The sequence below is a fragment of the Elephantulus edwardii genome, unplaced genomic scaffold, assembly GCF_000299155.1.
Source record: "Elephantulus edwardii isolate Elephantulus edwardi_28Jun2011 unplaced genomic scaffold, EleEdw1.0 scaffold00027, whole genome shotgun sequence".
Taxonomy (NCBI): Eukaryota; Metazoa; Chordata; class Mammalia; order Macroscelidea; family Macroscelididae; genus Elephantulus; species Elephantulus edwardii.
Genome location: NW_006399777.1, coordinates 1,731,802 through 1,743,375, shown reverse-complemented (window position 1 = coordinate 1,743,375; position 11,574 = coordinate 1,731,802). Strand labels below are relative to the sequence as shown.

Here is an 11,574-nt window from a genome sequence, read left to right as displayed (position 1 = left end):
CCGGCTCCGACCTGTTCCCTGACCGGGATCCTGCGCCGTCTTGACCGGCTCCGACCTGTTCCCTGACCGGGATCCTGCGCCGTCTTGACCGGCTCTGACCTGCTCGAGCCCTCTGTGACAGTCACCGTGTCAGAACGTCTGTTGAGGTTCTTCCTCTCTTTTCTCTGGCCCTCCTTGTCCGCCCTGATGTCTTTCCCAGCGCTGACCCTTCCTGACAGCATGCCACAGTGTGTGGGTGCCAGCGACTATTCCAAGACCACCTGTCTGACCAGGCGTTCCTCTTCTTGCGCCCCCACGTCCACTCCACTTATGCTGTGACTCGGAAGTGGCCAGGTTTGGGACCCACCCTAGGCTGACCTGGTTTGCTCAGCACAGCGATGAAAACCCTGTCTCCAGACAGGATTAAATCCACAGAGCTGGGGCTAGATGTCTCCGTGTGTCTGAGGGACACAGTCCTTAACATGGGAAAGAGCCTTCATGCGCACACCCTGCCCTCCTCTTGTTCTAAGTCTGGGATAAGTTTAAATTAAAAGGCTGGACGCAAGCACATAAGAACCCCCTCGGAACCTCTCCTTTCCCATCCACCCATCCACCTGAACCTGACCTCGGAGTCCCAGCAGCCCTTTGTGGCTCAGGAAGCTGCGTGGGCCTGACCTGTGGATCAGGTGGCCTGTGCTGGTGTTTGGGACCCGGTTCTCGCTTGTTGGGAGACAATTCTACAGAGACGTTCTAAACAGCTTGCTGTGCAGGAGATCAGAGGCTCCGAGGCCCGCGTTAATGTGGGAGCAGAGCTCAGATCGGTTCCTCTATTTCCCTCTTGTGGCTTAGAACCGGGGCAGACCATGTGGTGTGTGGAGAGGGGCCTGGCCCGGGGAGCAGGCACAGATCTGGCCTTGTCGCCGGGGCTGTCAAGTGGCCGCAGGGCCCCTGCTTGCTGTAGTGCTCAGCCCGTCACAGGGCCCTGAGACGGGGAAGGCTCATTGAAGGAGGTGGGAGTAGAACTCACAGGATGGTTGCTCCAGGCAGAAAGTGTTCCTGCGATTGTGGGAAGGCTACACCTCCCATTTGCTCTGATGGCCCTGGCTCTCGTTCATTGTCCATCGGCCCAGCAGGATGGTCATGGTTGCCTGGCTTCACCAGGAAGGACCTGGTTCAGGGTGAGCCCAGGTCGCTGCAGGTCTCCAATCAGGAATCAGCACCTCTCCCCCTCCCTCCCTCTGTGGCCCTGAATTCGCTCCGTGTTTGCGTCTGTCTTCTTTCCTTCCTCTGGGTTCCTCAGTTCTGTCCTGAGAGTGAATCATGGGTCAGGGACTTGGCAGCACTGTCCTGCCCTGTGGGGATGGTCTTCCTCATAGAAGGGGTGGTGGACACCCCAAGGGGCTCCTACTGAAGTCAGGGCCTGAGAGGAGGAAGGAAAAGGAGCCCAAAGAGGAGAAAGTCACCCTATTTTTGTTTCCATTCATGTTTCTGTCACTTGGAACTTTGTAGCCACGTGGTTCTAGTTGAAAGGTTGTCACTGGTGTGGAATCACCTACACGGTGGTGAGCTCGTGATTCCCCGGGCAGGCGCCTCGAGCTCTCTGACAGACCTCTGTCCTCGGCCTTCCCCTCGCCCCCCCACATTTCCCCAGCCCCGGGGACCTCGTGCCTGGGTCCTCCTGGGCTGACTCCTTTGGCCTTGTCTGTCCTGGTGCCTTCTTGTCTCTTCTGTCTCTGTCGTGAAATTCCCGAGGGGGGATTCGATCGCCCTGCCCGCCCTCCTTTCCCAGCCCTGGAAGAGGGAAAAGAACCCAATGGCCTGAGAGGAGGAGCACAGGGTGGCGGCTCCGGGTGGACAGACCTGCTGGCATAGAGCCACGTCCCAGCCGTGTCACCAGGGAAATGTGCTCCATGGTGTTTTCTGGTTTTTGTTTTGTTGTTGTTAGATTTCCAGGGGCCTTTCCTCCAGGGCACCTCTTGGTAGCCTCGAACTTCCAACCCTTTGATTAACTGTTTGCACCACCCAGGACTCCCAACATGAAGGAGGAGATGGAATCCCAGGCCTGGCCAGTGTGGTAGCCACTAGCCAACGGGCAGCTGTGTAAAGGATTCTTGAAACAGGGGCGGGGGGGGGGGGGGGGGGGAGAAAAGTGCAACAATGAATGAATGGAAATCCAAAATCTCTGTAAATGTTCATTAAAACTGATAAAACAGGGGGGGGGGGGGGGAGGAGAACTGAAGAGGACGTCCCTCGGCCGTATGGCCTGGCCGCCTTAGCTGCAGTGAAGCTCAGTCATAGTGAAGGCTGAAGACGGTGTGGGACAGGACACCGCTGTGTTGTACAGAGAGATGGTCACAGTGACTCAGAAATGACCAGGGGGCGTCTAACAGCAGCTCACAGTACTTCATCTAGCCTTTATTTCCTGTTTTCCTTCGAATGGACTCATCTTGACATTTGCTGTTGTTGTGTGTCCTCCAGTTGGAACCAACTCACAGCCGACCGTCCAGTGGGTTTTCAGAGGCTGTTGATTACATAACAGGGGAATGAATGCCTGTCTTTCTCCTGAGGAAAAACCAGATTATCAAATGTAAAGAAGTGTGAAGGCTACAGGCGCACCTAACAGAGGGTTTCTCCATGAGGAAACTCAGGATTCTTTAGATAAACAAATGCCCGAGAAGAGGACAGCCTCGGTGTTGCATCCACCAGCACGTTTGGTCTGCCTGCAGTCTCTGTGTGGCTGACTGGCAATGCCGGGGACACTCAGCGGGTACTGTGCGGCCTTGGGAGCTCTTGTCTGTGATCAGTATCTGCTGCAGGAGGAATGAAAACTAATGGAATGGTCGATGTTTTTAAATGTGTGAGTCTGTGTTGAATCGTTGTTGTTACGTGCCATCATGCCAACCTTGGCTCAGACCAATCCTGTGGACAGTGGTTCTGGCCCCTGTCCTGTCCTGTCCTGTCCTGGCCAGCCTTGCCATCTGGATGTCCCCTGTCTCGTTGAGGGTCTTCCTCGCTTTCTCTGACCCTCCACCTCCCCCAGCTCGAGGTTTTCTTCCGGGGACTGACACCCCCACCCCCCAACAACATGCCCCAAGTGTGAGATAAAGTTTGCCTCCAAGGCTTACTCCAACATAGACTTACTCATTCTCATTAATTAATTAAGGGTGATAAGGAAAAATGTATGTTAATTTGTATATTTTAATATTTTCCCAAACAAAATGAATGAAAAGGAAACAGTGGTTTTCCCCTTTTTTTGGCTGACACCAGGCTCAGTAGCAGGATTTTTGCTCTTTGAATTTGGTCACGTCCCTTATCATACTCCATCCATGAAAGAGTCAGACACAAACCCTGCATGTAACATCGTAGTGGGATTTGTAAGGCTTGTAAACCTTGTAAACCTCTGAACAGGTCTCAGGCCCCCCAGTGGGCTCCTGGACCACATGTTAGGGCCCCCAAGGACGTGAAAGTCTTGCTGGCCTGAAAGGTGGAGAATCCGTGTTTTTGCCCAAATGCTGACACACTCTGGTTGACATGTTTTGGACATCTTGCTGGGGAAGGTGGATGGTCAGAGAAAGGGTGGAAGCCCCTCAACAGGATAGACTGACAGGTGACCGTCACAGTGGGCTGCAGTCGGTCAGAGACAATGAGGAGGCAGAGGATGGGTCAGGTGTGGACCTGGTGTCCACACAGAGCAGCAAAGCCCTGCGGCTGCAGGCGGAGTGTTTCTCCCAGGGCTCGGGTTTCTGCTCCGACACTGGGTCCGTGATTCATTCCCTTGGAGCCGGCCTTCCAGGGATGCTGTGAGGCCCAGTTGTTGTCTGTGCCTGTGTCCAGTTGGCCGGGCCCCTGGGAATCTCTCCTCACAGATGGGGAACTTAGAGATGGCCTAACTAGAGGGCCTTTCAAGTCTGCTGCCATCTTTAATTTGTAGGCCAGTTATTTTTAAAAACTGAGTCTCCTGCCTCAATCTCGCGTGGCTTTGGGACACCGTTGTGAGGGTGAAAGGGATGGAGGACTCAGGGGCGGATTGGTGGAAGCAGGCCCTGTCACCGGGGAGGGGACAGCAGGAAGTGGCGGTGGCTGGGCCGGTTCAGCCAGGGTTCTGCCCGGAGCCAGGCCTGTGCTTGACACACTGACTCCGCCAGGAGGGAGACGGGCACCCTCCGCAGTTTTAGGCCGGAGGGAACTGACCTGGTCTGACTCACCTGTAGGGGGGACTCGCTGAGCTGCCCCGAGGCTTGTCCAGGGAGCCAGCGGCCTGCCTGTCCCTCCGAGGCTGCCCTTTCCTGCCGGGGTAAGGCCCACTGGATCTCCCCAGGAGGGTTTCCTGAGGGCAGTCTCCCCAGAAGGAAGATCTTCACCCCTAGGTCGGTCAACGTCAGCTCAGTTCTCCCTCCTTGACACCCTGGAAGCCCCCACTCTGATGTCGGACGCCCGTTGGTGTGTGATTGTGGGAGCCAGAGAACCACCGAGTCTTGAGCCAGGAAGTTGATAGAAAAGCACCACCTGTGGACACACATTCACCAGCTTTCTAGGTGTTCGTGGTTGTCTGGTGCCATCAAGTTAACTAGGCCTCAGAGGGACCCTGTGTGCATGCAGCATGTCAGAGAGCGAGAAGGACTCTCAGGGAAGGGGGAGCACACAGGGTGAGCGGGGGCACCCATCTCACCTGGAGAAGCGGGTTAGTGGGGGGGGTGCCCATCTCACCTGGTGAAGCGTGTGTCATCCCACCTGTTAGAAAGGACCCGCTTCCCAGCACATGGCATCCACACCTGCACATGTCACACACTTTCACACAGGCGTGTGCCTGTCACACACACACACACACACATACATGTTTGTACTCATCCCTAAATACACACACACACACACACACACACAGTCATGCACACACCCATATTCACACATAGACACTCATGCACGCTGAGAAGTACAGATGGTTTGTGGTTGCCTGACCTCCAGGTTGGCGGTTTGGACCCAGGCAGCAGTCTGTCCACAGGAGAAGGTGCGATGCTCGGCTCTGTAAAGGTGATGGCCCCGGGCCCCATGGAGCAGCTCACAGGCTGTGTGCCTGGGAATCCACGGCCCAGTGCTGGCCTCCACCTGCCCCGTGGGGGTTGGTAGAGGATTCCCCGTGTGGCATAGATGGCTGAGCACTCAGTGATTAGTCTAAAGTTGGTGGTTTGAACCCACCCAGGGGCATATTGGGAGAGAAGCCTTGTTTTTCTTACACCCCAAAATCAAGCCCTTGACAACCTCATGGAGCTCACTCCTGCTTTGACGGGCACAAGGCGGCCAGGGTGTAAGCCAGGTCAGCAGTGACTAGAGGGCAGGTCAGCAGTGACTGGTGGGGGCCAGGTCAGTGGTGACTGGTCAGGGCCAGGTCAGCAGTGTCTGGTGGCCTTGTTGAACAGCGTCCGTCCTGGGTGTCTCTGGCTGGGTACAGCTGGTGCTTCCCGATTCCGTCCTAATCCTGATCCGTCTCTTGCCTGCAGGATGCTCGCCAGAAGTTCCGCTCGGTCCTGGTGGAAGCAACGGTGAAACTGGACGAGCTGGTGAAGAAGATGGGCAGGGCGGTGGAGGACTCCAAGCCGTACTGGGAGGCACGCAGGGTGGCCCGGCAGGTGAGGACCTGGTGCCCGTCCCGCAGCTCCCCTCCCCCGCAGCCCCCTTCCCACAGCCGCCCACCAACCCCGACTTTGTGCACGGCCTCTGTCTATCTGTTCTGCTGGGGACGGAATTGCGGCCTGTGTGTGGCAGAGTGGCCGTGGCTAGCAGCAGTGTGATGTGACCTGTCCATTTTCCTGGCCCACATCCAGCCTTACACCAGCTCAGGTGCTGTCTTGGGGGCGTGGGTCTGTCATTGGGCAGCCATGAGTGGGGCCACCCTGCTGCCCGACTTGGTGCCGGACCTGATTCCTGGGCAGCTCGGACAGTGGCCGGTGCAGGCCTGCTCATCCCGTCTGCTTCCCGAAGCCTGTCTGTCTGGAGCTGGAAGGATGTGTGTTCCCCGTGGTCTCCTTCCCGGGTGGGGGGGTGCGTGCTGGAGTGCACTGCTAACATGCTTGGTTGCTGCCCTAAAGGTGGGTGGTTCCAGTCCACCCAGAGGCACCTTGGGGTGCTTGAGTGACGTCTTGCTGTTTTCTTACTTTTTGAAAGTCTGTGGAGACAGATTTGTTCTGACACTTACAGGGTTGGCACACGTTGGGGTGACTCTCTGTAAACTGTTCCCTCTGTTACACCTGAGAATGCAAATTAATGACTGAGGAACCCAAACCTAAGCTAAAAATGAGCCGTGGAAATGGTGAAGGAGGCCCGCTGGGGCCCCTGCCCTGCCCTCAGTGCTGTGGATGGGTGAGGCCTGTCTGCAGAGACTTCCCTAACAGCCTGATGTGGTGCTGATGCCCGCTTGTCCCCTCCCAACCACTCTGCAGCCCTGAGAACGGGCATGGGGGCAGCCCCACTGCACCGAGTACTTGCTGAGGGCCAGGCCTGGGCTGGGCGCTTCAGAGACCTTGGCACGTAGAGGCTTCCCGACTGGGGTCTCCACAGCCTGACCCACCTGCCCGGTCTGCTTCTGTAGTGTGTCTTGAAATAAGATCCAGGGTTTCCTGAGAAGAAAGGGGCCATTGGGAGGCCATGAGGGGCCATTATGGTTGGAGCTGTGCCCGTCATGTGCATCGTCTCTCCCACCCGAGGCCTCCCCATCAGCTCTCTTCTCCACGGCAGTCAGCGCCGTTCACCTACGCCAATGTGCTCATTCACAGTGGGCTCCAGGGACCAGGCATCCTATCTCTTCTGCGTGCTGTCCTGTCTGCAGTCCTGTACACCAGGAGTTCAGTCTCCGTGTGTGCCCGAGTGGACAGCGGGGCAGGGGTGAGTGGGGAGCTCGGATGCCCCTCCCCGCCCTCTGCCTTGCTCCCCTCCACTGGCTTCTGCCCACACTGGACTGGGGGAGCACAGGGCTGGGAAGCCTGGCAGATCCAGAGTTGTCTGTGTTGGTCCATTCTAACGTGGTTTGGTGGGAGGGTCCCTGACTTCATGGTGCCTCCTGGGGTGGAGGTGACTCGCCCCCTCCTGTCGTCCACCCCAGCCCTCTCTCTTTGACTGGAAGAGGTGGCCGTGGGTGGAGGGAGCAGACTGCCGAGGAGCCATGCGCTGCCTTCTCTCCTTCCCGTCTCCTCCCTGGTAAGGAGAGTCTGTGCGCACAGGTGTCATCAGTCATCGTGGGCCCTGGGGTGGTGACTCCGGCCCAGTGGTGGAGCCCAGGCGTCACACCGGGGCTGGCTGCACTCTCCTGCTGTCCTGTGGGTGGAGAGCCCAGGGTAGCCCTCCCTGGAGCCCAGGCGTCACACCGAGGCCTGAACCCTTCTGCTGTCCTGCGGGTGCGCAGGCCTGGAGTGGCCCTCCCTGAACCCAGGCTTCACACAGAGTGCTGTCTGGACCCTCCCGCCGTCCTGCGGGTGGGAAGTCCCAGGGTGGCCCTCCCTCAGCTACGGGGGTAACAGAGGGGCTGGGAGGCTGCTCAGAGCACAAGACTGGGCTCTGTGACCCAGGGGCTTGGGGCTGAGGACCAAGAGATGGGCTTGTCTGTGTGCTGGGGTCCTCCAGTCATCTCCATGGCCGGGGAGGGCCAGGCCATGTGTCCCTCCAGCTGCTGTCACCAGGCCCCTAGCTCTTTCTCCCTCTGTGCTCTCCCATCACACCTTTTAAAAAAAAAATACTAGTTTATTTACAAAATTCAAATACATTGTTTTTGAGAACAGATTCTTCCAATTTCCCTCACCCCCCACCCCTAGTCGTCAAATTGTAGGACCTCACGATTAATCCCTCGTCATATCCCTCTTTTGTGACCTGCTGACTGTGTAGTTGGGACTTGTGGGCGAGGTCCCTCCAGGGGCCTGTGGTGGGCGAGGCAGCACCTCTGGAAGGCCTGTGGCTGGCGGTCTGTGGAAACGAGCCAGCGAGGACCCTCTGAGCGCTGCTGTGAGCACACCTGGGGGACAGTGTGTCCCAGGGTCCTGCTTCTGCACGAGTGTGGGGTCCAGCCTTGCTGGGAAAATGGTTTCAGAAATTTAGGAACTAGACAAAGAGAAGATAAAGCGAGACCCTTCACCTTCTAATTTGGTTGTGGGTTGTTTTTATTTTTAAAACATTTTATTGTGATTTGGGTAAAAGTTCAGAGCAAATATTTTTCCTGTCTGACAATTTGGACATATTTTGTTCTGTGACATTCTTGCAGTGTCCCCTTCTGTTAATATTTGCCGTCCACACAGCCTCGTCTTTCTCGTTAGTTTGCGTGTTTACTGGAAGTTTGTTTTAGAGCAGTTTTAGGATTACCAGGAGCTTCACACCCACACTCACACCCCCCCTTCCATTTATCTCATCCATTCACTTCAGTTGTTGTTGCATGAGGGCTGAAATTCACACACACACACACACACACACACACACACCCTCCCTTCCGTTTCTCTTGTCCATTCACATCAGTTGCTGCTGCGTGGGGCTACCCTTATGGACGTGGGGGCTGACCGGAGCCCACCCCTTACGTACATGGGCACTGACCGGAGCCCACCCCTTACGGACGTGGGGACTGACCGGAGCCCACCCCTTATGGACGTGGGGACTGACTGGAGCCCACCCTTACATACGTGGGGGCTGACTGGAGCCCGTAGCTTACGTGGTGGGTTCTCTCTGAGCAGCACCCTCCTTTGGTTTGACAAGTGCTTAGAAAGGAATCGTGCCAAGGTGAGGGGTTTATGCCCACCTGGCTCTGCTTGTCTGCCGCCCAGAATCCCAAGGGAGGAGCCCCCTCTGCAGCTTGGTTCCCCCTAGAGGGGTCATTACAACTGTCAAGCGACTGGGACTGGCAGTGCCGTCCTGGTGGTAAGGAGCTGCGCTGCCAACCCAAGAGCATGTGGTTCGAATCCACCAGCTGGTTAGAGGAAGGACAGTGGGCAGTCTCCTCCCCGGCGCTGGAGGGCCGGCTGTGGGCTGCTCCGACTCCCCAGCAGTGACTTTGACTTTCAGTTAAAGACTCACAGCCCCTTTGCTGCTTTCGAGGTGACCCTAGTCCAGTAGGTCACAGCCGACAGTTTCTCGTGTGCACATTCTGCCCAGAGGACGCTGATGTTTCTTCCCCCACCCCCAGCGGAGGGAGGGCAGGAACTGGCTTTGATTTCGTTGTGACTTGGCCACTCTGGGATCTGCTGACCCGTCTGGCCTTCCGTGGGGGTGGGGAGGGTGGCTGGGCATGGAGCCCGAGGTCTTGGTAAACTCGGATGACCCTGAGTTTCTTCCCTGCTTTGGTGGTGAGTTCCAGGCAGATTTTGACAGTGAGTGGCCCTCACCTGCCGTTTTATCATTGTCCGTCTCTTGTTATTCAAATGGTTGGAAGGTGTCAGGAGTCAGGCGAGTACTTTGTGTAGATTGTGTAGACCAAATGCCTCAGTGTGAATACCGAAGGTCATCTCAGGCCTATAGTGCCCCCTGCTCTGGGCAGGGCCTGGTCCTGGGGTCCACTTCCTCGGAGGCCTGGGCAGCTGGGGGACATCTAAAGCTTGCAGGGTGACTTAGCAACAGGCCAAATGGCCTCTGGACCCAGACCATGGCCATGCTCATCGCCCCAGATCCCTGATTTCTTCTTTTATAAAAGAGACTGCCTGATAGCTGGCTTCTGTGAGGAAATTCCCCCAAACGTCAAAGTCTGAAGGCATTTATTTAGTTAGCTTTCTCCTGGTCTGGGCCCGGCTCGCTGGGCTCACTTGTGCGTGTTCACTCCATTGACAGTCTGACTGGGGCCAGCACTCAGGTGGCCTTGGGTGCCAGGCGGTTGGCTGGTGGTCAGCTGTCATGGAGGGAATGACTTGAGCCCCTGTGTCTCATTGTCCACCTTTCCTTGTTGGCTGGAGGAAGTCAGAGGGCCCATCCACGTTCAAGGGATAAGAAAAGATTAACTCCCCAAACACTGTGACACTGATGTGCCAAATGTGATAATAGTTACCCATGGCGGACAGTGTTTGGTGGAACTCCCCGATTAAAACAAGCTTGGAAGCAGGAGTAGCATCCACTTCTGAAATAGCTTGCCTCCGGAAACCCTATGAACCTGGAGAAACAATGGAAGTTATACAAGTGTTCAGTCTTTTGTTCATAGAGTTGCTATGAGTTGTTTATGACTTGACATCACTTAACAACAACAGGAAGCTTTAGAGCCGTAAGTTGTTCTTTGTTTACCAAAGTGTGTAAGTAAATACACAAAGACTCATCAACAACCTGAGGAGGACCTGAGGCACTTGTTGTCCAAGATCAAAGCCTTCGTGTGGACTGTGTCTCTACATCAAGAAGACAGAGTCTCACCACTGGACCAGTAGACGGCATGAAGATAAAGGGAGAAAAGTCTGAAGTTGTCAGGGATTTCGTGTTACTTGGATCCATAATCAACATCCTTGGTAGCAGCAGTCAGGAGATGAGGAGACGTACTACACTGGGAAGTCTGTTGTCAGGGCCTCTCCAAAGTACTGAAGAGCAGTGAGCAATGATGTCAGTTTGAAGACCCAGGTGCACCTGACTCAGGCCAGGTCTTACCCATCACTTGCTTTGCACTGAGATCTGGACGTGCACAAGGTTGACAGAAGAAGAATTGATGCCCTTGAGCTGTGGTGCTGGAGAAGAGCACTGACCGTCCCATGGACGGCCAGGAGAACAAGCAGATCTGTCTTGGAGAAGGTGCAGCCAGAGTGCTTCTTGGAGGCAAGATGAGAAAGCTTTGCCTCTCATACTTTGGAAATTCTGCTATGAGAGGCTTGTCCTTGGAAAAGGATGTCATGCTTGGGAGGTTGGAGTGTCAGTTGGAGACCCCAGTCAGCTGGATTGACAGAGTGACTGCAGCTCTGGGCTCCAGTGTGTCAGAGACGGTGAGGATGGCAGAGCACAGGACAGAGTCACACTCAATGACAACAAGGCTTGTGTATCATAGGAAAGAAACCCGAGTTGTAACTGTCCTAGATTTTCACCATTCCATCTGACATGAGTTCTGGTGGCCTGATGGTAAGGAGCTGACTGAAAGACACTTGGTTCAGATCTACCAGCTGCTCCATGGAGAAGGATGGGCATTCTCCTCTTGTGCAGTTTACTGCCTCTAAAGACCCACTGGACGGGCAGCTGTGGGTCCTCTGGTTGACGGTACACAACAACAGTCCGACATTATCCATCTAGGTAACAACCATCTTACTACCTGTGACAGGAGCAGAAGAGAACAGTCCTCCTTGGGCTGAGCGTGACCCCAGAGAGGCTGAGGAGGGGCCGCTGGCTTGCCCTTTGACTCATGAAAGACCCTGCTTATGTCCGAACAGAAAACGTGTGGGCATCCTGGCTGGCTGTGGGAGCGTTTCCAGAGACGTAAACCAACACTCCCTTGAATGCCCAGCGTTGGTCCCAGAGGTGGTCGTCTTTGGATTCTGATGTTGTCTTCTGAGCATTGAGTTTGCTTGCTGATGACAACCCTTTCTAAATGGAGAGTGAAGGGCCCGGGTTCTGTCCGGCCGGGGTGTTCTGTCCGGTTGGGGTGTTCTGTCCGGCCGGGGTGTTCTGTCCGGC

General features: G+C 55.7%; 1 protein-coding gene across 1 annotated transcript in view; it reads left to right on the top strand.

Moving 5' to 3' along the window:
* The window catches only part of SH3BP5 (SH3-domain binding protein 5 (BTK-associated)), a 45,297-nt gene that overhangs the window by 18,283 nt on the left and 15,440 nt on the right, over window positions 1–11,574 (top strand). Inside the window, exon 3 of the mRNA XM_006883325.1 lies at window positions 5,475–5,603. Coding sequence (XP_006883387.1) covers window positions 5,475–5,603 — 129 coding nt within the window. The remainder of the gene's footprint in view (window positions 1–5,474; window positions 5,604–11,574) is intronic.